Source organism: Babylonia areolata, chromosome 1, assembly GCF_041734735.1.
Source record: "Babylonia areolata isolate BAREFJ2019XMU chromosome 1, ASM4173473v1, whole genome shotgun sequence".
In the NCBI taxonomy this organism is placed as follows: Eukaryota; Metazoa; Mollusca; class Gastropoda; order Neogastropoda; family Buccinidae; genus Babylonia; species Babylonia areolata.
In genome coordinates, this window is record NC_134876.1 from 3,381,013 (window position 1) to 3,408,922 (window position 27,910).

The window sequence follows — 27,910 nt, forward strand, 5'->3', positions numbered from 1 at the left end:
ACGTCGAGGCCATATTTGTTCGTTTACCTCGCCGACGGCGAGCAGTTGTGTTGGAACTATCGTAGATTTGCTCCAATGGGTGGGTCAGTGAGCACAGAAATTCCCGGAGGCGGGACAGAGGGCTATCACGTTTTAAGGGTGAGGATGGTTCGTTTCTTCTTTCCGTCGATATGAACGTAGCTTGAACGCTTAGAGTAACCATTGATCACTGATCAGATTTGTCTTCTGCTAGAGACTAGAGAGTTCCAGACGAATGATTGTCTGTCTGAAGTTTGTCGTCCAAAACAACCGTAAATAATTAGAAAGTGCAGCTGTCAAGCCGATGGTTCGTAATTGAAGTGGTGCTTTGTAATTGTTTGAAAGTTTTGAATGTATTGCAATCGCATTACCTAGTCATAATCGGCTGCCCCCACGCAGTACCGGCCGAACGGCATGTTTAGGCCCAGCAGGCCGCTTGCATCTTATGTAATTAAAGACATGTTTGAAGCGTATGGCTACATTTTTTTTTAGACTAATTTTCACACATAACATATGACATTTTTTTTATAAGATGGCGATTATACATGTACAAGTCACGCAATGGTAGTTTGATATGTGTTGAATATGGAACCGTAAGAACCAGTTTGACAAGTTTTCTTGATGTTATTTGAGAAAACACACTTGAGTTGCTTGGTTGATAATGATAAGGCCATTGTTCTGCTTGACTATTGTGCAGTATCAGTGATATTGATATAATTAGGTGAGCAATCATCAGATCAGGTCAGAAGAAAATTGATTTTCAAATGTGGATGCATGGGAACACACACAGGCATGCACACACACACACACACACACACACATTCGCAAGCACACGCACACACACAGACACAACTGTCTCTGTATCTGTCTCTGTCTCTCTCTCTCTCACTCATACACACACACACCTCTCTGTCTGTCTCTCTCTCTTACTCTCTCACACACACACACATTCATGCAAATAATGAGGGTTTATTTTAGTGGGCATTTACTTAATTAAGAAGTTCACTAATAGTAATACAGGGTCTTTTATGGCAAGTGGTCGCAAGGTAGCTTAAAAGTTCAAACCACTCTGATGAGAGTTAGTTCAGTGTTGTCTAATTAAAAAAAAAAAAAAAAAAAATTGTATTTATCTCACCATCTTAAGCCCCTTGATATAGATGCCCTTATTTATTGTGACCCTGGTGCATTTGGTATAAATGTAATATAATAATCATAATGATAAGACATGATATTATTATTAGACATGATTATGTTCTAAAGGGCAACCGATGATAGGGTTAAAAGAAACACTGACATTAGTGAGCTGTGACTGACAATTTTAAGAAATTTATATGAAATATAATACTTTGACACTTTGCATTATTTTACAGGTGCAGGATAGCTCTCCAGGACAGGTAGCAGGACTAGAAGCCTTCTTTGATTTCATTGTTGCCATTGGGAACACAAGACTAGTAAGTTTTAAAATATCTTAAAAATGTTTTTTTTTATGCCTGATGTGATTTCACAATAGGATCAGTGTGTGTAGCACGTTCATGCGTGCATGTGCTTGTGCGTGTGTGTGTCTTTTGGCTTACCACTGTTCATAATAATTAACAACAGCAAAAACAGTAACACGAACAATACTTCTACCACTGCTTTTACTACTAATATTAATATTGTACATGTTTACAGGGCGCAAAGTCCCCATAAGCACCCGGAATGAAACAATATTTGAAGTACAATAGTATGCATTTATCGGTATATATAACAGTACACGAAGATGTATGAGAGAAAAGAATGTACATGAAATGATAAACCCAAACAATAAATGATAATATGTATTGCAGATAAGAATGACTGCATCAAAAAAGCACAAACTATGCCTTCCTCAGTCAACGTGCACATTATGCATGAACACTGTTCTGAAAGTAAAATTAAAAGCACACACACACACACACACACGCACACACACACACACACACACACACACACACACACACACACACACACATGAAAACACACACACACACACAAACACAAAAACATTCACACACACATGCGTGCACGTGTACACACACATACACAAACACATACACACACATACAAAACACATGCACATGTGCATGCGCACACACACGCACATACACACACATGTTTACACATGCACACACAAACACACACGCACACACACATACACACACACACACACACACAAACTTGTATGCAGTGATTACCCACCCACACACATGACTTTAATAATAGTTCAGAAGAAAAAACAATGAGGTGCTGAAGGACCAGAAACACTCAGACACATACACATACAGGCACATAATGACATAGTGTCACACACGCACACACACACACACACACACACACACACACACACACACCTGAAGTGAACACCCACCCACCCACCTACCCACTTGTTTTCATTAACCTTCAGAACAAGGACAATGAGTCACTGAAGGAGAGCTCTGCTAAACACACACACACACACACACACACACAGACGCACAGAGACGCACACAGAGACACACACACACACACTCACACTCACACTCACACTCACACACTTGCAGTGAACACCCACCCACCCACTTGCCCAACCTCCTCGCACTGTCAATAACCTTCAGAACAAGGACAATGAGACGCTGAAGGAGCTGCTGAAGGCCAACATCGAGAAGCCGGTCAAGATGACGGTGTACAGCAGCAAGACACAGGGCGTCAGGGACGTCACCATCATGCCCTCACACAACTGGGGGGGACAGGGGCTGCTGGGCGTCAGCATCAGGTCTGGTTCACTTACCTTTTTTGTTTGTTTATTTGTGTTTTTTGGTCTGAAACTAGGTCAGCATCTGTGAATTAAAAGAATATTAGTGTTAAAACTCCTGATCATATATATCTTTTCTTTTACTGTACTTGTTTATTTTTGATAGATTTTTTTTTTTGTCTGTTGCTTGGGGAAGGAATTTTGCCTATTGCTAGAGGAGAAACATTTACTTTTCTAGTGGTTTTGTTTGTTTATTTATTTATTTATTTTTTTAGACATTCTGTTTGTGTGGTACATGTGTGTAATGTTTCAATCCCACCAGTGGGTACATGAAACAAACTTCTTGGCTTGTATGTGGTGGGATGAAAAGGGTTTTGGTTTAGTAATTGTATATTACTATATATATTATATATTATTTATAAGATAAGAAGATTTGTGCGTTGAGAGTGCATGCTTTATTATTGATATTATTATCATTATTATCGTTACTGTTACTATTGTTATTACTATTATTGTTATTATTACATTTAATGGATGTTTCTAGAAATCAATAGAAGCGTTGTTATGGAGCACTGCATGGAATGTCCCTGTTTCTTTCAGCTGGCTAAATAGTAAACATGTGGTGTCTGTGCATATACCTGTGCATTTCAGTGGCGTAAGTGATTTTGCTGATGAAAAGTTATGCAGTATTAAGAAGTCAGAATAGATCTTTGTAGCAGACATCCTGACCTGTAAATGAGTATAAACTCTGTCTTAACATTGTGAGGTGACAGTTGTTCACAGATGAACATACTTCTCAGTAGCAGTCAAGGGGTTAAACCTGAAGCAGTTATATTGATTTTGTATATTCCCTCACATCACTGGTGAGTAAGGAATATATATTTCGCTTTTATTGGGAGGGCCTATATGATGAGATGGCAACAGCTGTACATATATTTGCATACTGCTCTGTTGATAGAGATTCGCTTGATATTGATAATGTTGCTGAAATGACAAGTATTATGCATATTTGACTGCATGACTATGATCATTAGAGGTTTGGAATTGGAGGCAAGGATAAAATTTTGACAATGCGTTTCTGTCTGTTCCAGGTTTTGCTCATTTGAAGGGGCAAATGAAAATGTTTGGCATATTCTGGTAAGCACATATTTTGCTCATGGTGAAAGTTCAGCTTACATTGCTAAAGCCGTAAAATTAGACGAAAGACCTTTGTCAAAACTAAGAAAGTCTTGTTGGCTAGGCTGGTCTTTAAAACAGTTTGATATCTTTGAAGCCACACTATATAATGATACATAACGCAGTATTTTGGGTTTTGGATCAAGATATTCAAGAGTGGATCAATTTTGAACCAAAAAAAAAAGGAAAAGAAAAAAAGAAACATAAGTATTCTCTTACAGAATTATAGAAAGCAGAGAGAAATAGAGAATCTGGACTGATGTAAGTTTGAGGAAACTTTTCAGTGTAATATTTTTGTTAATGATTAATAATAGACACTGACAGTGACACTTATACCTCTCAGACATAGTGCTTGTGGCATGTGAATTAAAAAGTTATACGTACAGAGGTTGGTATACATGCATTCAAATTTGACATGTGCCATACAAAATCACAAGCATATGCACACACAAACACGCACACAAAACACATGCACACACACACACACACACACACACACACACACATACACATGAATTTCCATTGCAGTGGAGAAACCATTGATCATACAGCTCTCACTTTGCTGTTGGCCCAGCTGTAAGCTAATGTTAATCGGTGATAAGGCTGACATGTTGAAGAGAGTTGTAGACTTTTCTTATGGTGAGCAGAGTGTCACCTCATCCTTTGGGTTTTCCCCTTCTGTGTTACAGGAAGTTCAGCCCAACTCACCAGCAGACCTGGCTGGCATGAAGTCAGACACAGATTATGTCATTGGTGCTGATTCAGTCCTTCATGAGGTGAGTTTAGCTGAACAATTTGAAAATATTTCATGTATGATTTTATTATTGTATTGATTTATAAGTAATGTGAATCCATTTATGTCTATTATTGATATTATACAATTGCGACCACAGATGCAAGTCCTGTGGTTTTTGAACATCCGTACTTTACGACCTGGATTTTGGAACTCTTAGACAAAGTGTTAGACACTGCTTTCAAACCCAATCTTAAAACATACTTGTTCAAACATTTCACACAAAAGATCTTTTTGCCCCCATCCCCTGCCCTCTTCCCCTCCTTCACCTCCCTCAAGACTGCCTTTGTGTATGTTGATGTGTGTTGGCTGGGATTGGGGTTGAGGTGGGGGAGTCGTGAGGTAAGTTACACTGTTTTTAAAATATTATTTCTGTAGTAGGTTTGTATCTTTTTCTTTTTTTTTTTATTATTGTATTCTATTCCTTTGTCTTGTTCATATCATATGTGCTGTTAGATGCACTTTGAGCTGCAGGCTAAGCACTACATAAACGCACATTATTATTATTCTTTTTATGAACTAAAATTTTGCTTTTGTGTTGTTGCTGTTGTTGTCAGAGTGAGGATCTGTTCACACTGATTGAGTCCCACGAAGGCAAGCCTCTGAAGCTGTATGTGTACAACACTGAGACGGATTCTTGTCGTGAGGTCACCATCACACCCAACGGGGCCTGGGGCGGTCAGGGAAGGTCAGTGTTACCTTATCACTTCTATGGCATAACTGCTTGTGCACAGGCTTAGTTATTCCATTGGTCAAAGGAAATTGCTCTCTCGTCCCCTTCCTCTGTCGACTTCCCCAGCAACAGTAATGACCTAAGGTATCATATACAACTGTACCATGTCAAAACTGATGCAAACTAGGCCTATCAGTTTGGCCAAGTAAATAAGGATTTTGATTACACATACTTTACTGTGACCCACTTGTGTAGACTCTGGCAGGGGTCTGGATTCCTGCCATCAATGGGTCATGGTAAGTATGTTAAACGTTGTTTTGGGAAGAAAGTTTCCTATTTAACCAAACAGGGAGTGTAATACAAACTCCCCTTTTTAAGAATCAGAGGAAGGCCCAGAGTCTTGACAGACTAACCAGCATCAGACTTCCATTGATGCTGCACTAGAAGCATCACCCAGATAACTACATAGTCTTCCGAGGCTGAAGGATGCATACGTGTCATTTGATCTCTCCATTGTTTGATGCAAGAGAATGAAACAGTCACTGTCAGTATACCACATTTGTCTGAATGATTTCTGTGACCTTGTGAAACATATCTTCCATAGCTGACAATAAAAGACTTGCCAGGCTGATTTGGAGTGTGAGTTGGAATTGATGTAATCCAAATGGCTCTGTAGTCTCTCCAGTGTCTTATCTATCCTTTTCGTATGAGGTCTGACACTAGTAGTACCTTAGTTCGCGTTTGTTGTATCACTGGCCCAGGGAAAGGTGGCAGAATGGTAAAGATGCTGGTCTGCCAGTACATTGTCTGTGAGGGTCTGGGGTCTATTCCCGCTCTTGCCCTTTCTTCCAGATCCGGCTGGCTAATCAAACTGAGCGTCTTGTCATTCAGATGAGATGATAAAGTGAGGTCCTGTGTGCAACGTGCACTTGGCGCACTGAAAAAGAGTCCAAGGCAACAAATTGTTTTCTTCTGGCAAAATTCTCCTGAAATCCTCTCTGATACTGTGTGATAGGTACGCAAATATATATGCATGCACTCAAAGCCTGAATAACACATTGAGTTATGCTGCTGAGAGGCATCTGTGTAGCAGATATGGTATATCGTATATATGGATGTGTCCAAAGGCAGTGATGCCTCCTTGAGAAACCAAAACTGAAAACTGGCCCAGAAAAAACAGCAACAACACTTCAAATTTTTGAACCAAGCATGCATCCAGGATTGAACAGTGTTGCTGCTGTGAAGCAGATGTTCCTTCATGATGAAGACAGGCAAAGACAAGGAATTAAACATAATATTTCAGTTTGCGTTTTAGTTGTTACAAAAACGTACAGCATTTATTTGAACTGGGGCATTTTCTTGGAAGGTAATTTTTTTTTTTTTTTTCATAAACCTCATCTTTCAGTTGCTGGAAATTCCAAATTATTTGATGCAACATTTACTGATTTGCTAATTAATATTGGATAAGAAGATAGCTTTAAATGCTGTGTTTTACTTGACGTTAAAGATTCCAATGACATAAGCCCATCAGGGCAGTGAATTCATGTACATTGTGTCCATAGGAAGGAGGGGTTCAAATCTCTCCTTCAGCTGTTTTAGTCTACCACAACCTAAGTCCGGTACTCCTTCATACCTGGGTGGAGTGAGGAAAATTGGAGTGAAGTGATTTTAGTGCAGGGTGCAGTTGTAAGATGTTGCGAGAGTTACTTCAGTGTTGGCTTGCTCCATGTGTTTCAGCCTTGGCTGTAACATAGGCTATGGCTACCTTCATCGCATTCCCAAACGGCAGTTCCCATCTGAAGGTCCAAAGCCTGGGGCAGGGGGTGCAGCTTCTTCTGCACCGTCACAGACTAAAGTGGATGGATTTTCTGAGGTTTGTGTGGGCTTGCATGTGTGTGTGTGTGTGTGTGTGTGTGTGTGTGTGTGTGCTAGAGTGTGTGTGTGTGTGTGTATGTGTGTGTAAATGTATGTGTGTTTGTGTGCAAATGTTTGTGTGTACATGCATATATGGCAGTTTCTCAGTCTCTGTTTCTGCACTTCACTATTCAGGATGTCATATCAAAAATAGAATGCTGCAGTAGCAGTGTGTGCGTGTGCGCGCATGTAAAAAAAATGTGTGTGTGTGCGTTTGTAAATGTGTGTGTGTGTGTGTGTGTGTGTGTGTGTGTGTGTGTGTGTGTGCATGCATTATGGCAGGTTTTCACAAAAATAGAATGCTGCAATAGCAGTGTGTGTGTGTGCGTCTGCGCGCATGTAAAAAAATGTGTCTATGCGTGCATTTGTAAGTGTGTGTGTGTGTGTGTGTGTGTGTGTGCATGCATTATGGCAGGTTTCACAGTCTCTGATTCTGCACTTCACTATTCAGGATGTCATATCACAAAAATAGAATGCTGCAGTAGCAGTGTGTGTGTGTGAGCTTGTGCGCGCATGTAAAAAATGTGTCTCTGTGTGCATTTGTAAGTATGTGTGTGTGTGTGTGCATGCATTATGGCAGGTTTCACAGTCTCTGTTTCTACACTTCACTATTCAGGATGTCATATCACAAAAATAGAATGCTGCAGTAGCCCTTTCTTTATTATTGAAAAACTGACAGACATTATGGCCGTCTCTGCTTCTCGTGACCATATGTTGGCAGTCTATGCCTATCATGTCTGCAACAAATATGTGAAAATGCTGTTTGTGTGTACGTGTATAACTGTAAATGTGTGAGATTGGTGTGTGTGTGTGTGTGTGTGTGTGTGTGTGTGTGTGTGTGTGTGTGTGTGATTATCTTCATTGCCTGCCTCTTCTACCATTTTTTAGTATGCAAAGGTTTGGCTTGGTCCATGTCTTTCTAATTAATGTTGATTCATTCTTTTCTATGGGTTTGTTGTTGTATGTTTTTGTTTACTGTATTTCTTTCTTTACTTGCACAGTTATGTGTTCAAGTGTTTGTATTACTGTGATATTTACTTTTTTTTCCAGCCCTGATGATAAGGCCATGTTTGGTAGGTTGGGTGATAACCAACATTGATGAATAATAGATAAATGACTATAAAAAAAAACACAACCAACCAGCCAACCTCATTCACTGTGTGTGCAGGTTCCCCTGAACTCCCCAGCGGGCGGCCTGACAGGGGGCATGGCCAACCTGTCGTTGAATGCAGGGTCCCCGACCATCCCCGTCATGCCCCAGGGCCAGGGGGCCGCCTCGCCACTCTCCTCCCCACTTGTGGCGGCCGGCGTGCCTGGTGCTGCCAGCCCCGTGCCTGCAGGTAAACCATACACTGACGGGTGCCGAGTGGTTAAAGCGTTGGGCTTTCAATCTGTGGGTCCTGGGTTTGAATCTCGATAACGGCGCCTGGTGGGCAAAGGGTGGAGACTTATCCAATCCGATTAGTTTTGAGTTATGTGTGTGCGTGTATGTGTGTGTGTGTGTGTGTGTGTGCACATGTGTGATTGTATAATTTTACATGCGTATGTGTGTATTTTATACATGTGTGTGTCTAGGAGAAAGGGGAGGAGTGAATATGTACGTGTACAGTGTGTGAGTGTGAGTGTGAGTGTGTGTGCACATGTGTGATTGTATAATTTTACATGCGTATGTGTGTATTTTATACATGTGTGTGTCTAGGAGAAAGGGGAGGAGTGAATATGTACATGTACAGTGTGTGAGTGTGAGTGTGTGTGTGTGTGTGTGTGTTGTTCATAAAGTTGAAGCATTACTGGAGGGAAACCGGTCTGTTTTTCAGTGTGTTATGTTTGTGGTTGTATTTACATGTGTATGTGTGTAGGGTTGTGGGGGGGATGGAAGATGTACATAAAATGTGTGTGTGTGTGTGTGTGTGTGTGTGTTTGCATGCATATCTATTGTACACTAGTGTAAGATTATGTTTTTCACGAATGTGTTTGAGGTTTGGGATAGTGGGGAGGGACAGCATGAACATACTTCATTTTCTTTTTATGTGTTTTGGTTGTGGTGATTGGCAGGTATCTCTGTGGTGCGTATTAACTCATTGAACCCTGCGCCCTAGCATTGCAAGGGCATCAAAATTTGTTTCATTAACTCCTTGAGTGCTATAGAACGTATCATGTAGGTGCATAGTGACGTCGGTGATGGTGTCATTTGAAAGAGGAAAATAAAGACCGTTTTTTTCAGTTTGGGGCATATTGTTTTAGATATTGTTTTATGACTTGAAATACCTTTTCCTACTGTTTTTTCCCTGGCACTGAAGGGGTTAAACAGCTTTCATGTTCCTACATGTGAATAAACTGCAAGCAAAGGGAACTAACTCGTACATTCTTGCCGGTCGTGGCTGCCTGTGTCATTGTGGAGGGAAAATTGTTGGATTTCATTATAAATTCTGAGATTTTCTGCATCAGTATGATGGGGAAGCCTGCTGAGGCTGTAAACAGCCTTGGGTTGAATGGGTAAAGCTTACTTTGTGTGTGTGTGTGTGTGTAGAATCCTCACTTCTTCGCTTTCAGGTGTGCCCCCTCCCGTCGGTCTGCCCAACATGACCAATATCACCTTACCTGGGATGCCTCCTGTGTCCGTTCCCATGCCTCCCCTCTCCATACCTCCAGGTCTGCCCGCCTCAGGTATGTACACATGTGTTGGAACACAACATATTTGTGGTGTGTGCAGCCATTCAGGGCAAAGAGAATGGTGGTCAGTTTGGTGTGTAGGGAAATGTCCTTTGAATGGCATGGTTCTTTGAAAAAAAAAAAGAAAAAAAAAGTGGTCAGGTTGATGCATTAGCGCATTACTATTGGTGATGGTGTTTTTCCAGTAGAGTCAGGAGAAGGGCTAAGACTCCCCAAGCTTGTCCACACAACAGAAGGGGTATACATTTATACTGGTAAGTAGCACAGTTTTGTGGGAATCAAATAGTGCCTTTGTTGGTTTTTTTTTCATTTTTGTGAGGCAGTGTCAGCTGTGTTTCTTCTGAAGGCCAACCAACAACCGGTTGATAACAACAGGTGTTGAGACGTTACAGTTTTCTTTGCTTCAGAACTGGTTTTTTGTTTTGTTTTTTTGATAGTTTTTTTTGTGTGTGTGTTTTTTTTTGCTTTTTTTTTTTTTTTACACATTGTGTTTGCAGCACAAACTTGCTTGAGAAAGGCGACTGGTGTCGAGTCTGAATGATGTTTTTTTTTGTGTGTGTGTGTCAGGATTTCAGAGCTGTGTTGTGAAATGTGTTCCACTGATCGAAAAAGACTTGTTTGATGCAAGCAGGGATGGTTTTTTTTTGTTATTTTGTTGGTTTTGTTTTTTTGGGAGGGAGTGGGGTAGGGGGTGGGGGGTTTGGTTGACCTTTGTTTTTTTCTCTATCCCTAAACACTCTGTAAGTTTCATCCAGGTTTCCTGCTGAGAAGATCTCTACTGTGAGGCAGTATAGCAAATATGTGCTGACAGTGGCATGACTTGTTACAATGTACACAGTCGAACCCCTAATGCAAGCCACCTCCACGCCGCTAGCGGCTGCTGAGCCCATGATGATGAAAGCGACGTCCAGCCCCCTGACAGGGGCAGCAGTGCAGCCCCCTCTGCTGAAAGCCACCAACCAGCCCGTCACTGGGGATAAGGGGAACCCCTATCACTCGGCTGCCCTGGATGCAGGAGCGATGATGGGTCAGGGTGAGGGGGTAACGTGTGGGCCTGGAGTAGTAGATAGGGATTGGGATTCTGATGATTAATGTTTCAGTTCACTTTTTTTGTTTGTTTGGTAGCTGCTTTATTCTTTTGTTTGCTTACTGCCTTACCTTATTGTAACCTCACCTGCACCGCAGTCTTTGTGGACCAGCCATGCTACAAACAGCTTGAATGCTCTGTCACAGCCATATATACTTTGTGCACAATTAAAGCAAAAACTGGCTCAGTCCCCATTGAAAACACAGGCGAACAACATGGAGCTGAAGCCAACACACTAAAAGCTCTGTATGAGAATACAGCTGATTGAGAAAGTGAAACTGAACATGCGTAATGCCCAACAGAAGAAGTTGTACTCAGTTCAAGGGAAGTAACCTAGTGTGATGGCTAAATCGGTACTATGGTCACAAAGTGTTGATTCCTTCAGACAGAGAAACACATCTGTTTTGCAGTAGATTGCTTCTGTTGTGATATGGTCTGTGTGATGGTTAAATCTGTCTTGTTAGATATTATTGTTACAGGACAAAGAAATGTTTTGTGTTGAGGTTATTTAAAGAACAAAAAACAAAAACAAAACAAAAACAATAACAGCAGCAAACAATGGATTTTTTTTCTTCTTCATCTATTTAAATGGAGTCTGTTTCAGCATTTTGATTTAGCTGTTCGTGTGTGTGTGTGTGTGGCATTTTTGAGCAACAGTCAGTAGGAAAGAAGACAAAAATGTATAGAACAGTAGATTATATGAATTATTCTTTGGAAAGAAAATCTCAACGGCAGTTTCTTGGAAAGACTCCTGTAGACAGTGTGCTTCATATAAGTGACATTGGCACTCTTTTGGGTTGTTACATTAATGCAGTTTGGCACCAAAAGGGGTTTTTTTGTTTGTTTTTTGTTATTGTTTCTTGTTATTGTTTCGTTTTTGTGTAAATGCATACATTGTGGTATCAGTGACATTCTGAGTGCCAGTTGAGTCAGCTTTGAAAATACCAGAAGCTTCACAAACAGTGTTTAGCAAAGACAGTTATGAGAGGGTGTGTTTTGTTTGATGAGTAATTTCAGTGGTTGATTCTTGGTAGTCAGTATCGTATGCTGTCTATAACTTGTGTTGATTATTTGAGCTCTGACAAGCTTGCTGCTTGTTTTCTCCAGCAGAAGTCTTAGAACTTACCTTAAAAAGAAGAAAAAAAAGGAGACTGCCAGTTTTCTTTTTAGTTCAAAGCTGTAGATTGTTTGTGTACCGTAATGTTTCATGGGTGTACTTTGGTTTTATTGCGGTTGTACATACTCGCCTTCTGTTCCTTTTTTTTTTTTTCTAAGTGCAGCTTGGATTTTACAGCTTTTGACAGAGCAGAAAAAATATGATGCATAGATTAGTGTTCATCAGTATTGTGGATGCACAGATGCTTGGAGTTGAATGTGATTTCTGAATCTTGCAGCTTAGTTGCTGATGGGGTAACCAGCTGAACACAATTTGCCACTCTGTTCTTGAAAAGAATATGCTTTTTGTGCTGTCATTTATTCATTTATTGTTGTTTCTAGACTTATTCTTGGTGTGTAATGATGGGTGTTTTTTTTAAAGCTGATTTGGGTACATGATAGCATGCTTTGTCCTGCCTGAGGTAAAAACCGTCGGCTTTGTGTATCCAGCCAATCTTAAAAAACCACTTGTCTAATTGTCTGGGACAACAAAACCACCTGGTGGACAAGTGGAAATGCTTTCCTCGCTTTTCTGTTGGGCACATGACTTGTGACTGTCAGTGAAAGGATGAATTAGCTGTCAGCTTCATTGCAAACCATTGTAATTATCTCCTTCCCTTATCACTTTAACACCGTCATTATCCCTCCCCACCCAACCCCCTCCCAAACCCACCACCCCGGTTTTTGTCAGAACTGAACTCCAGAAGAGCGCAGTCTCATGGAAACAAGTTGTGCTCCACAACTAAAATTTGTCAAACGAGAAACAATTCAGTGATCACCAGTGATCGATGTTCAGCATGGTGTTGTGTCCTTGAGTAAGGTATTTTACTATGATTTTCCTCACTCCACCCAGGTGTGAATGGGTACCTGACTTCAGTTGGGGAAGGTGAGAACAGTGGAAGGACAGGATTGGCTGTCTTCATGTGCAGAGCCCCAGGCACAGTGGACATGAAATCACTGCCCTGCTGGTTGTAAAAGTTTATGGGACCTTCAACCTTATTTTTCAGACCAGAGGAGACAGAGCGAAGCAAATTACAGTCCACCATTATTATTATTATTATTATTATTATTATTATTATTATTATACTGAAAATCACTTGGTGTTGTTCTGTATCTTTTTTGCAAAATCATGTTGTTTTTTTCTGTGGGAACTGTTTGAATTCTTTGTATCAGGCTTGTCTGTCTGTGCTTGAAACTCTGCTGTAGTGTGATTTGATTTTTGTGTGTGTATTTTCTTTCCTTCTTTTTCTTTTTGCTCTCTGCTGTGGCAATAAAGGATAATCACTTCATGTACTAGCTGTACACACATATATCGGCATATAAACATATATATTTATTCATGTAATATTTCTGTGCAAAACAGTGTGAGTTTTGCACTTCTCTCTCTCTCTCTCTTTTTTCTTTCTCTCTCTCTCTCTCTCCAGTTTTACTGAATAATATGCTTTTAGTATTGGTAGTTTATTCTTTTGTTTTTCTTTGACTGGTAAACTGTGAAATTTGTGTGTGTGTAATCAATGATTAGTTGATATGTGAACAATTTTGAGTGGAATGTTGGTTAATAATTAACAGTTGTAGCTGAGCATTTGTGCCTCATTCCAATTCTTCAGTTATGGGACAGCCTCGAGCTTTTGCTGATTAACAGTTTGTGTTTTTTGACATGAAGGAATTTACTGCTCATAACAGTTTTGTTTATTACGATCAGATCTACCTCTGGATTATAATATTGAACTCCCACTACTGGCTGTGTTTTAGTCACAGATCTTTGATGAACAAAGTTGCCACATGGAAGGAAAAGTAGATATGACAGGAATTTATTTACATATCTGTCGTCTTGTTGTTTCAGAATGATCATGTTTGTATTGTGATATTTAGAAAGTAAACTACTGTTCAAACCAAAGGCTAATTTTTATCAAGCAATAGTCTGCTATGACCTTAACAAATGAAGGAAATTTATGATTTTTTTTTTTTCTGCTCATGACTTTGTCTCTCTGTCTCTGTCTCTCTGTGTCTCAGTCTCTCTGTCAGTGTCACTGTCTCACTATCTCTCTCTCTCTTGTCCCACCCCCCTTCCCCCACCCGACCCTCCCACTCCCCACTTCTCTCTGAATTTTCTTTTCTGTGTCAGTTTGATTGTTCCATGACATTTTGAATAGGAACTCAGACACAATATGAGATAATTATGATGATGCATTATTTTCATCACACATATTTAAAAGAAAAAAGGAGGCTTTGGAAATACCAAAGAATTTTTCATTATTCAGTGATTTTAACCCACTGATTCGCATGATTGTAAAGAGAGGTACAAGTTGAGTGGAGAGCCATGCTTTTTCCCACTAATCTGATTGCTCCCAAAATTGGGAACTTGCTGCTGTCCAGTCTGCTTAGCAGTCCTGCACTGAGTGAATTTCAAATTGATCTCAAGGCTTGTTTATTTTGCCAAGAGTTCTCTGAGCAGTGTTAACAGTTTGTGTGGGTGGGTAGGTTGGGGATGGATGTTTTTGAGTGTACTGTTAGTTTGTGAATTGTGTGAGTGGAGTGTGTACAGCGCATTATGCCAGATAATGGGCCACATTGGAATGATTTAATTTTATTGTTATCGATATTGTTGTAATTATATAATATGGATGTGATGAAGAACACATTCATGACCTTGGATTCTGTCTTTCAGTGAGTGTTTTGGGGTGGATGGGAAAGGGAGCACTTTTTGTCATGTAGATGGAAGAGGTTTTGAATGGAAGTAAACATGCACGGTTGATTGTGCAGTGGAAGATCTGATCAAAATGACCCCTGGTTTTTTGACCGGGGACAAAGGCAACGTCCATTATTCTAAGTTCTTGGACAGCACCACACCTGGTAGGTTGGCTTGTCAAGAGAAATATGTATATATGTATATATATTATTTATATGTGCTTATATATTTTTTTCTGTTCTACAATAAAAAGAAAAAGAAAAAAAGAAATATATCACAGCATGCAAAACCCAGCTAAAGTCACAGTCAGCTAATCTCAGCTGTGCACAAAAACATGTCACAAGGGTCAGCTTAATGAAAAACAAGATTTTTTACAAATTTTGCATCTTTGATGTCTTATCTTTGCTGTCGGTAAGTATTTTAGCATAAAACTGCCTGAAACTGTTGTGTTTTTAATGTTTTCAGGTACATGTGCTGTTGGTACTGCTGCATACATTTGTCACTCAAGTTGTGATGTTCAGTGCATTTGACTCCAGGCTTTTTATGAAAATAGTCAGCCCATGATGTTGCATTACACATAATGGCTGTATTGATTCTGTAATTATTTTGTGGGATCTGAAGCGGAAGTTCAAGAAGTTCATCAGCATTACTGGATATATTTTCTGTTCTAACTCAAATGCAGCCTTTGCCTCTCATTTGAACGTTCACTGTTGTCTTGACTGCTCTCTTGTGGCATGATGTCACTCCTCCACTCGCCATTCTTGACTTTGTTTGAGTACAAAAAGAAAATATGAATTTTCCTGTGCCGGTTTTTTTTTTGTAAAGAAATCTATAGTTTACTTAATTCTAAATCTTTTGACACCACATACATGTTCAGGATAATTCTTATTCTAAAGTTACAGGCAGGCAAATGTATACATATTTTTCATGAGCCATTTTCTGCATTTGTTCTTTTCAGGCACACCAACCTTGAAAAAAATATAGAAAAAAAGTTATGATAGATCAGTTCTGTTTTTATAATTATGTTAATCTGTGATTTTTTTAATTTTTCAAAAAGTACATAAACGTCAAAAATGATAAATTCCAACTTTAGCCAGGTTGTTGTGTGCTGCGTCACACACACATGCACACACGCACGCACACACACACACACACACACACATATATATATATATGTACTTAAAAAAAAAATTCCTTTGAGTGATATACATTTATATATTTTGTTTTTATATAATTCAAAATAAGCTCATGCCAGGTATAGCATTTTACATATATGGAAAAAAAATGGAAAGCATAAAAGCTTATGGAAGATCACAATTCTGTTTTTTAGTATATGAAATGGAGATGGTTTTGTAAATAGACTGTTTGGTTGCTTGTTCTGTGGAGACAAAGGAAAGGTTTTGACCAGCTGTCATTGGATGAAGTTTGACAATACCTTCATCCTCTTTTAAGACCATATTTTGTTTTAGGACAAATGTACCACATTCTGTGTTTTTTTTTCTGTGATTTTTCTTACTGTGTTCTCATGGTGGTCTCAAGTTTTGATTTTCCCATCCACTGCTGTTGGTGTGTTGTGAGAGCCTGTCAGTCCCCAGTGTTGTTGGAGGGATGTGGTAGCGGTCTTCACTTCTGGGGGTGGGTATGGGGTAGGGAGCACTCCTTCATTTTGATTCTGCAACTAAACAAAAGCAGTTATTATTGTCAGTAGGTTCCTTAGTAGGTGATGTCCTGTGTTGAATCAGAACAGGCACTTAATGCCACAGCAATGACTGGGCAGAAGTGCAGGGTCTCCTCCAGTGTGTAGCCTCATGACGATCTAATATTGATAGCTGTCTGTGGCCTGGTGACTGGGAGGCAGGTAAGCCTGGGTCAGTGGAGTATTCAGGATGAGCTGCTTGTGGTTCATGCCACTGAAACATTTTGGATTATGATCGGGCAGCAAAAAAAAAGAAAAGAAAAAAAAAGCAAAACAAGAAAATAACAGTACAACACAGACCTGTCTTGTGTAATCTGTGAACAGCTGCGCCCACTACTAAAGCATCTTCAGCGCAAGTGGCTGCTGAGCCTATGATGAAAGCGTCCACAAGCTCACTGGTCGGAGCCCAGCCGCAAATAAAATCAACAGCCAGTCCCCTCACTGGAGCAGAACCACCGAAAAAACCTGCAGCCAATCCAGAGCCAGCTATGAAAGCGGCGTCAAGCCCAGTGACAGGGGCAGAGCCGGCCATGAGAGCTGCGTCTCAGCCAGTCACTGGTGACAGGGGAAACCCCTTCCATTCAGCGGCTTTGGATGCAGGGGTGAAGGGTGAGGGTCAGCTTGGGGTCACCCATAGTGTATGGAGTCTTGCTGCAGGGCGTGTCAATGTATCCAGCTTTTTGGGGGAAAAAAAGAAGAAAATTTCATATATATATCTTTTAGCTGTCTAGTGGTTTGTACTCTTTCTTTTCCGTTTTTGAATTATTTATCTGGCTTCATTGACTTACAATGCTCCTTGCTGACTTCTTCACGACTGATAGGCTTTATAAGTAGTTTTGGGTCATTGTCGTTATTGCCTAAACTTGTTCTGACCTTTGAAATAGACCTGTTATCATGTTTGTTTCTAGAGCTGATGAGAAAGTTTTAAAAAAAAATTCCATTTTATATTCTTTATGGACTTGATTCTTTTATATTTTTCATTATGTATATCTTTAAAAAAATGTTATTCTACAATAAGAAGTCTTATATTATTCAATAAAAATAAGAGATGAAGACTAGCAAATTTTGTGTGATGAATCGTAGGTCTAAGTTCCTACTGTGCTTTGTCATGTTCATTAAAAAAAACACCAAAAAACAAAACAAAACAAAAAAAACCAGTCATAAAGGATTCACAATACGGATTGTTCAAACATCTAACAGCAGGATTGGGGGAAAAAAAAAAAAAAAACAGGACTGAGAAAATAAATTCTTTCTGTCATTTTCTTTGGATAAAAAACAACAGACAGCTATGAAGAAGATAATATCTGATGCCAGTAGTCGTTCGCGGCCAGTGTGAGAAATGTGTATGACTATGTAACCTTCAGTTAGAATGCTTGCTTGTTCTGTAACTGTGCTTTTGTGGGATTGATGATTGTCTGAAGGTGAAATACTTAAAAAATGAAGAGGTTGGAAGTGATATAACTGGAACAATTCCATTCTCAGAATGGAATCGGCTGTGTGACAATGTTTTATGCTGTTTGCTATGCTTATAAATAGCAGTTAACTTCTTTTTAGATGGCAGCAATTCTTCGGAGTTAGTTGTTCATGTTCATCTTTGACTTCTGCTATAGATCAGTGCTCCTGTACGCAGCATTATGTAACCAGTTAGCATTTTCCATAGGACATTCAAATCTTTTCTGCTGTTTTTGTGTGTGTGTGTGTGTGTGTGTGTGTGTTTCTGTTCATCTGACTGCAAAGGCATGGATGGGAGTATTTTTTAATTTAACGGATTTCCCTATTGACATTATGGCTTTAAAGAACATTGTTATTATCTTTTTAAAGCTTTTCCTCCCCTTACATCAGCGGCCCAGGACCTCGGCCACAGACTTCAGTGTTACAAAAAAACCCATCACTCCCACCCATGCTGAAGGTTGCCATCCTGAAGCTGCCCGAAATAAAGCAACTGTTGCTTGTTATGGTGCTTGTGTGATGCTGCATTGGTTTTGCGGAAGGCTTAGGAATAATACTCCTGAGTGTTTATGCTACAAGAGAGACCCAGGCTTTGATTTGATGCACAAGCGACAGACCTGGAGGAGTTTGGTGAATAGATCTGTCCGGCACCCCGATGCCTATTCACAGTTAACTCACTCAGTACGGCCAGTCCTCTCTTCTCCTCTACACAGACCCCTCGGATGTCCAGTGGGTGTCTGAATGACCCAACCTTTAGCTTCTGTCGCCAGAATTGTGGGATTCTTTGTCAACATTCACCTCTTCAGTATAAGAGCCTTCCGCTTGCAATATTTTGATGATGGTAATTGGAGTGAAACGCTGTTAACGTCGTCTCTTTCGCCGTTCGTATGGAGAGAGTTAAGGGAGAAGAAGAAGAAGCAGAAAATGCTCCACCTGCAATATTAATTGTGCACCATTTGTGGGGGTTTCTTTGTCACCCTTGTGTTCAGAGTGTCAGCATGTTTTTTGTGATTAACCACTGCAATGTCTTTGACTCTAGTGGAAACTTATTCCTTCTCCAATTGTTTTTTCTGATGCTTTGTTTGTAGCTACCACTAATGTATCTTCAAACAAAAACAAAAAAAAGTGAGTGAAACATGGAGGGTTTGATAGTGAACAATGAGCGAGTACAGTGACTATTACGGAACATGTCTATTGTTAACCCCTTGACTGTGTCAAGGCCTGACCTGCGCTTTGGGTTTATGCCAAGGTCAGGTATATGCACCTTTTTTTTTTTGCATAGATATTTATTTTTTTTAATAGATCTGGTGTAGCATACACCAGTATGGATCAGTCCTGACACCCTATTGAAACTGGAATTTGACGGTTGAACCTTAGTGATATGAGATGAGTCTGGCATAAATCTGAAGAACAGTGTCTACTTATTTCTGTACCTATGATTTAAGTGGTGTCATTGATTTTGCTGAACAAAAGTAATGCAGTCTTAAAAGGAAAAAGTTGGAAAAAAGAATGGTGACCGACATCCTGACCAATAAGCTCTGTCTTATCTCATTGAAACAACAGTCTGTCACTGATCAGTTGACTTGTTATCAGCAGTCAAGGGGTTAAGGCTTCCTCTTAGGTTAGAGGACTTTGTATTCTCTCTAATGCTTGCTCTTGGGGGGTAGAGGACTTTGTATTCTGTCCAGCCTTGGTGTTTTCTTTTTCTTTTCTTTGTTGTTGAATGAAAATGATGTTTTCAGATTTTTTCCCTGCACTTAATTAAATAAATAATTGAGTTAAGTGATTGAGTGAATGACTTGAGCAAAGTTAATTAGATTTGTTCACAAGTCTTGATAAAGATTGATAAAGTGATATTTCAGAACATCTATTAAAAAGAGAAGTTTTTGTGAATAATTTGTTGAATACAGATTGTTGCCATTTGCCATATATTAGTAATATTCATGACAACTTTCTTTCCCCCTTCACCGTATGATAATTCTGTGGTATATCTTGAAATGTATCATAAGCTGGGAAATCATGTTTGTAAAACAAAATTTGTGCTTCAACAAATCATGTTTGTTATGGCAATATTCATTGTTGTTTTAAGAACAAAAATTATGTGATAAAATTATGTACTCCTCTTTTCCTAAAAAAAGTATTATGCGCTTAGAGGATAAATGCACACTGTTATTGTTATGATGATGATGATGATGATGATGATTATTGTTGGTATTGTATATTATTATCTTTTTGTTGTTGTTGTGAATGATTGTTTTCCCTGCAGTGGAAGATCTGATGAAAGCTACTGCTGGTCACATAACTGGTGACAAAGGCAACATCCATTATTCTAAATTCTTGGACAGCACCAAGCCTGGTAGGTCTGCCTTGGTACAATTGAGGGTTTACAACCCTGGGTTTTTTGTGTGTGCTCATTTATTGGAAACTTGATGTTTGTGGGGTATAGCTGGTCTTTTTTTATGCTTTGCATAGCCAACAGAAATTCATGAAGCACATTTGTCAACAAGATGGTAGGCAGAGCAGAGAAGGTGTGTTTTCAGAGACGTTTTTGGCAGAATTGGAGGAATCCATGTGATGCACTGAGAGGAGCTGTTTACTTATGCCAAGATTTTGATGGTTCTTTATCATGATATCATAGTCACCTGTGTATTCTTTGCCTTCATGACACACACTGTAGTGGACCTAATGATCAACTGTGAAGAATCTCTTCAGTTTCCGTGTTTTGTATTGCAGAGAAAATCATTTTTGTGTTGGTTCACTGTTCTTTGATCATGGATTTTTTTTCCCTTTCTTTTTGATGTAAACTCTGCTATTTGGCTTTTTTGTGGAGTTTGTGATGAAAGATCTTGTCATATTGTGATGTGTTTGCATCTTGAAATTTTTTTCCCGCTTGTTTTATGTGTTTTGAATCTCCAACAAGACAGAATTATGCAATCCTATTTTATGATATTATGAATCCTTTGTGGAGGTTGAGGGCTTTTTTTTTTTTTCATCTCCACCTGTGGGAAAATCTTTGCTTGAAATTTCCTTCTTGTGACCTCATCCTTTCTAAGATTTTCTCCTACCACTCGAATGATCTACATTTGATCTAGAACTGAACAGTTTGTTCCTTTCCAGACTAAGTGATTATGCATTATTATGATGTATTTTAAGGGGTGGGGAAGAGGGTGGTGGAGGTTGTGCAGAAGAATGAGAGTTGCCTGTGGCGTTTTTTTATTTTTTTATTTTTAATTTTTGGCTGCTGGTACCTGTTTTGATGTATTTCTGCTGTACTGTTTCTAATTATTGTGCTTTTCAGGTGTTTTATTCTTGTATGCTTTGGTGAGAAATGTGTCAGAATGATCCACACTATAGACAAATTTGGGGTTTAGTTGCTTTCATCCATCTGTAATAAGATAAGTTTATTAATTCTCGGGTGATTAGTGTTGAGCCTGTCCTTGTGCAATTTTCTTTTTCAGGAATGGCTGTTACATGCCATCTTGCATCTGGAGATATTATCTGATGTTTGTCAGGTTTTTTTTTGGTTTTTTGTTTGTTCTGTTTTTGCATTTTTTTCATTTTGTATGATTATGTTTGTATTTTTGTTAATTGTTTTCTTTAATTCTTTGGTAAAAAATTGACAGAAAGGTCAAAATCAAAGGCGTGGCTTTGGTTTTTGTATATAAATATAAAATATGACATGTGCTTCTGCCTAATTTTGTTTCCAGGTTCCATGGGATTTGTATAAATAGTGTTTTCAGTTCCTAATTTTCTTTTCTGTTTTTTTTTTTAATCATTTTTTTAATAGGTTCTATGGGATTGATTCACACGGTGTTTTCAGCCCTGATGTCGCCCTGTGTGATCAGCTGGACAGTAAGCAACAGTGATAAAATGACCATCTGTCTCCAGTCAGTCCCCCTGAACTGTTGATTGATGTTTGTGTTGTTTTTTTGTTTCTCCCCTCCAGGTGCCAGCCCCCTGCCAGCTGGCGGTATCTCAGCCCCCATGGCGATGCCCACCTTCACATCCCCTGTGTCAGTGGGTCAGGCCCCGCCCCCCATCAACCCTGCCCTGGCCAACAGCACAGTGCCTCTGCCCCCCCTGGGCTCCCTACCCGGCATGCCTCCTGCCCCTGTAGCCACCACCCCCGGAGCTACCACCCCCCAGCAGCAGTCGGCCCCCTCAGAACCTCCGCCCCCCACGCAAGTGTCGGACAGCGCCGCAAGGGGACAGGCAGGAGCGTCATCGTAAAATGAAATGAGCAACCAAAAAAAAAAAAGAAAAAAAAAGGTTTGGTTTGAATGTGGTTTACTTGGTTAACTGGTTTGTGGTGCCAAATGGGGGCAGTACAGGATCGGTTTTACAGTGAAGACATCAATCTGCGGGTTGGTGAGAGTGGTCCAGATAAACGTTTTGTTCCAAGTCAGTGGACAGTGGTGGTTTTAGGGGTGGTTCTTTTTCGTTGGGAGGACCAGGAACGTGACGTGAGTGATTGATGGATGACTTGAGACGGTAGTTCTGTTATATTGCTTTTTTTTTTTCTGTGTGATCTGGAACAGATGGGGTTCTGGGAATTGTTTGTGGGGAATGTGGCATTTGCTGGAATCCCAGCAAGCTGGCAACATTCTCTGCTGCTGGGGGTTGCTCTTATTAGGTTCTCTGTGTGTGACAGAAACGTACAGATGGAAAACATGGTACAGAAAAAAAAAATAAAAGGATATTCAGGGGATTTATTACTTTTTTTTTTCTTACAAGGATAAATTATTTAGTGTTAGTCTTTTATCATGTTGTATTGCTGAAGGTTACATTTTTATTTTGCATTGAAAGCAATGAAAGATTAGGTAAGGTCATTTATGCCAGTCAAGAGTTATATTTTGAGAGTTGCCTTGAGTTCTGCATTTCTACAGTAGAAACAGTAACAATTATGTCATTCTTTTTATTTTATTACTTCTCGCTATTCAGAATTTTGTTTCCTGGATTTTTTCTTCTTTTTCTTATGTGTTAGGTTTCTTATGAAACCATTATTTTGATAATATTATTTCTTCTTTTTTGTTTGTTTGTTTGTTTGTTTTTTTCCTTACTTGACTTTATTTGATCACTAATTTATTTCCTTTTATGCTATTTCCATTTTTTGTGGTGTGGTTTAGGTCATGACTTTACAATCTTAATATCAGTGTGAACATAGTTTGTTTCTTCAAATAGGGTGCTGTGTGAAACCTCATTTAAAAGTGTAACCATTGTTGGCAGAGTTTCACCCAATGTTTTGACCACCATGAATCCAAAATAAATCGGGGTAGGAGTAGAATCATTCCAGTGTAATTGAAATTCTTGTTCCGTCTCATCAAGGGTTTACTGTAGGTTGTGATGTGTCTTGTCTCATCAGTGAAAGGATCGATTCAGGATGTTGATAGTGAATTATGGTTAAACTGATGGTGGTGATGGGGTTTGGCACCTGTTGATGCTCATCGTGAATGCTGGAGTCGGAAAGAACGAACGGTGTGTGTAGGGCTGGTGATGCTTTCTGTCAGTGGTGGTGTTATGCATTCATTCATACATTACTTAAATTATGGAGTTGTATAATTTATCCCAGTGTTCCTTGGCGAATAATAGTTTTACAAAACTTACCTTGAAAAGGGAATCTTGACTTTTTGGTGAGACTCGAGTACATTGTTCTTTACTTTTACAGTACATTGAATGGTATAAATTGGTAAAGTCTTCTTTTGTTGTTGTTCTTTGTTATTTTTTGTTGGTTTTTTTTCGTGTTATTTTTTGTTTGTTTTTTCATTTAGCCATTACTGTTTGGCTTTCCTGCTGTGATTAGGATGAAAAGGGTGCATATAAAATGGAACCGTTTACGAACAAAGCAACAGAAAAAACACCAAATACCTGTTGATGAAAGCATTTGAAAACCTGTAAATTTTTGGTGAGTGGACATTAAAAAGGTTGATTTTAAGAACTGGATCTAGTGATGAGAAACTTGTGATAAAAAAATGTTACTGACTGTAAGACATTGGAAGGTTATCTTGGGAGTAGTAGAATTTTGCATCTTACTTCCACGGCTCAAAATATTGCTGTTAGTTTCTTCTGTTTTTCATTACTGAGATTGGAAATATTGCAAAGACGTTTGTGATTGTCAATATTAGTGTTCTGATTTACCTAATTCCAACTCAGATTGGAATATAAGTGCAAAAACGTGTCTGCAGGAAATAGAGTGCGGAAAATAGATTGCAAAAACATGTCTGTCAGAAAATAGATTGCAAAAACATGTCTGTCAGAAAATAGATTGCAAAAACATGTTTGTCAGAAAATAAAATGCAAAAAACATGTCTGTCAGAAATAAAGTGCAAAAACAAATTTTCAGAAAATAGAATTTAAAAAGATGTCTGTCAGAAGTAGAGTGCAAAAACATGTTTGTCAGAAAATAGAATGCAAAAAAAACCCCAAAAACCCAACCATGTCAGATATAGAGTGCAAAAACATGTCTGTCAGGAAATAAGATTGCAAAAATGTGTTTTTAGGACTGTTTTCTTGGAATGTAGTAATGGCCCAGAACACCCCCCTGATCTGAATGACTTTCATGCACTGTTCACTTCATGTAAAAACATTTCCTGTTTTTATTCAAATCATGCAAGCAGCTTCCTATTTACCAAAAGAAGAAAAAAAAAGAGCTGTTACCTTAGCATGTTTGTAATTGTCATCCACTGCAATGACTTGCTCTGTTTTGATTTTCATGCAATATTTGCTCATTAATCTGGTACTTTCATGTTCACAGTCGTGTTTGGATCACTGTGGAAGAAAAATTGACACTTTACAGTCACCGCATGTACCTTTTTTTTCTGAACCCAGATGATACTGATGTTTGCTTCAAGTAAAATGTTGCTTTCACTTTTTTGATCTGTGATTTCTTATTTCGTTTACGTCATTTTTCTTCAATGTAGTTTTCATTTGGTTATATTTTAGGCATAATTATGCTATTTTGTTTATTTTGTTTGAATGTTTTATTTCATTTTATGTTAATGTTTTGTACAAACATAGGGGTAGGCTGTAGGCCTGACCAGCACTTTGGGTTTATGTGTAGGTGAGACATCTTTTTTTTCTGTCTTTCTGATTTAGATTTTTATGTATTTATTATTATTATTATTATTATTATTATTTTTAGCTGATTTGGTGTAATGAATATGGATCAGGATGTACGCTTTGACACATTTAGAAGCGGACACATAACTTATTTCCTTTCCTTACCAGTCTTGTCTGAACTGCACTGGGCACCAGTGCTGTCAGTTGAGCTGGGCGTTGCTGTATATACCCACAATGTCTGTGTGCTACTGCATGCTAGGTTCTGCCCTACCTTTTACTGCCAGTCATGTCTCTGTTAACTGATGATGCTTTGTTTCTACTGTTTTATCTTATTTCATTTTTTTTTTATTTATTGAACTATATTGATTGTAGAATAAATTAAAGAAAATCCATGTTTCAGAAAATTGAAAGCAAAAAAGTGTTGATATTCATGTTAACATTCAGATTGTTAGGTTAAAAAAAAAAAAAATTCTTGTTCCCATTCTTAATTCATTCAGAACATGAATTTGACAAAACAGTCATTTTGATAGTGCATGACTACAAGCATGGGACAAGAGTTGCAGGAAAATGACAAAACTAACCAGTTTAGCTTTTGTGTCGACGTTGGTTACATTCGTGTAAACATTCAGTTGTCAGTTTAGTTTTTATTTCTTTCCCAGCTCTTCATTCCTTCAGGAAATGAACTTGACAAAACAATCACTTAGAGCTGTCTTGACCATGAGCACAGGACAAGATTTTCAGGTAAATGACCCAGCTTTGCTTCAGTCAGTCAGTGTTGACGTGCCCATGTTACCAGGTCAGAGCCTGTGGCAGATTGATTCGAAAAATGGCACTTGAAAGGAGAGGGTTTACATGTTGACTTGGTGAATGAAATCAAGATGCAAACATATGGATGGATGAATTATATGCAGTTTTTGTAATGCAAAATAACCTAAATAGTGGTGTTACGAACCACCAATATTCTGTATAGTTATCTTTATCAACATAATGCGACTGAATGGTAGTATGCACCCAGTGTTTGTTTATTGTAAATTCGAGAACGGGGAAAAAAATATAAAAAATAAAGATTTTATTCCCCAAGAAACAGAATCTCGATGTTTCTGTAGGAATAGACAGATGCTGAAATACACTTCACCCGCTGTAGTAGTACTGTTTTGTTGTTTAATTCTTTGTCCTTTGTGTTTGTTGTTATTGTTTTGTGTTGTTTTTTTGTTTTATTTTGGGGCTCCCAGAATTTTTGTTTTGTTTTCTCTGCTTTGAAGATGATGAATGATGATGGGGGTGATGAGGATGCCATGATGGGGGTGATGAGGATGCCATGATGGGGGTCCATTTTAGGTTTGGCACTACTAGACAAGGCAGTAATAGCAAGGAAGGTCAGTCAAGGTCATAAACAATAAGATGGCACAGTTCCATTAAAGCACACAGCTGAATTGTTTATGCAAAAAACTTTTAAAAACCGGAGGCTAAAAAAAACAATAAACCCAAACACAGCAGTTGAGACGGGTCCAACTTGTGCCTAGATCCCTCCAGCCTATCAGCAACACAACACTGTTGATTGTTACTGCTCTTTCTTTCTTCCTCTGCTTCTCCTCCACCATGGCGTGGACTTGAGACACCAGGCTTCTCTGGGCAAGTTGTGGCAGCTTGTCCTCAGGCGGCTGCAGCATTGAAAGCTGCCAACAAATTTCTTTGGCTCACCCCCTTGCCTCGGGGCCTTTTTGGCTCTATGTTTTTGCAACAAGTGGGTGGCATGAGCTGGGGGCTGCTGGGTTTGTCTTTGGGGGTTCTCTTCTCTTCTCCCCCTCCAGTCCCCTCCCCTTCCTGTTGGGCCCGCCCCCATCACCCACCCACTGGTGTTGCTTGTCACTTATAGCAAAGATTAATGAAAAAAAACAAACAAACAAACAACAGCTGGGTGCTCTCACCAGCAAATTGCAGGCAGAAAGATCCTGGCTGTCAGAGGAGAGGAAATCCACTCGGATAGGTACACAAATATACATATGCATGCATAACTTAAAATGGATTTGTCTGAATGCGGTCACACCTCCTAGAAACTGAAACTGAAACTGTGGCTTGTGAAAAAAGTGTAGTTCTCAACTCCACCAAACTACAGACAGTTGAATATTGAAGAGTTTGAATGGAACAGGACTGGCCAAGATGAACATCGATGAGGAAGAAAGTTTTTTGTTGTTGTTGATGTATTGTGTGGAAATATGTTTTTGCAGCATTAATATGTGTTCTGTTATTGATTTCTTCCCTTTTTTTTTTAAACATGAACAAGGTAGAAAAGGTACTTTTTTTCTTTTTATTCTGTGGAATTTGTTTTTTATATTTTTTATATGAAAGCATTAACATGAGTAGAAGTGTTCTGTTATTTTATTAATTTCTTCATTTGACGGGATTTTAACAAACAAACAAACAAAACAAAAACAAAAAAGAATGCAGTTTATTGGAGGATTTGCAAGTTTGTAAAGAAGATGATAAATGAAGACTTAACCATCAAATGTACAGATGTGTAATTTAGTTACTGTGTGCAGAAGTTGCTCTTGCTATTACAACATTTATATAGTTACAGATGTATCACATACTTCGAACTGTGAATATGAGGGTGTATTTTGGTTTTTTATAATGAGGTCACTTGTGATGTTTCTTTCCACACCAAATACAACTTGTGTACATATACTTGTGATGAATTCTGCCATCAGATTGTCTTAAATACAAACAAAAAAACAAACAAAAAAAGAATAAAATCCTGTGTAACAGGAAAATATAATTTTTA

The 27,910-nt window shown here is 38.9% G+C and overlaps 1 protein-coding gene across 4 annotated transcripts; it reads left to right on the forward strand.

Annotated features, from left to right (window-relative positions):
* LOC143297578 (Golgi reassembly-stacking protein 2-like) lies at positions 1 to 27,910 on the forward strand. Of its 4 annotated transcripts, none has more exons than XM_076610015.1 (14): positions 1 to 138; positions 1,389 to 1,469; positions 2,631 to 2,788; positions 3,859 to 3,904; positions 4,633 to 4,719; positions 5,294 to 5,424; positions 7,147 to 7,282; positions 8,492 to 8,663; positions 9,877 to 9,990; positions 10,835 to 11,029; positions 15,002 to 15,091; positions 16,948 to 17,232; positions 20,339 to 20,428; positions 22,019 to 27,910. In XM_076610015.1, exons 1-14 carry the CDS (start codon positions 76 to 78, stop codon positions 22,300 to 22,302), a joined length of 1,932 nt encoding a protein of 643 aa, XP_076466130.1. In that variant the 5' UTR covers positions 1 to 75; the 3' UTR covers positions 22,303 to 27,910. The 4 variants fall into 4 exon arrangements, with proteins under 4 accessions (XP_076466130.1, XP_076466199.1, XP_076466266.1 ...); XM_076610084.1 differs by having other exon boundaries at positions 10,835 to 11,023; XM_076610151.1 differs by lacking the exons at positions 15,002 to 15,091; positions 16,948 to 17,232.

What these genes read in the sequence shown, in the direction of transcription:
- LOC143297578 (XM_076610015.1), top strand. Translation starts at nt 76, where the DNA reads ATGGGTGGGTCAGTGAGCACAGAAATTCCCGGAGGCGGGACAGAGGGC. An exon ending in CTTGGACAGCACCACACCTG is followed by an intron (nt 15,092 to 16,947) that starts GTAGGTTGGCTT and finishes ATCTGTGAACAG; the next exon opens with CTGCGCCCACTACTAAAGCA. An exon ending in CTTGGACAGCACCAAGCCTG is followed by an intron (nt 20,429 to 22,018) that starts GTAGGTCTGCCT and finishes TCTCCCCTCCAG; the next exon opens with GTGCCAGCCCCCTGCCAGCT.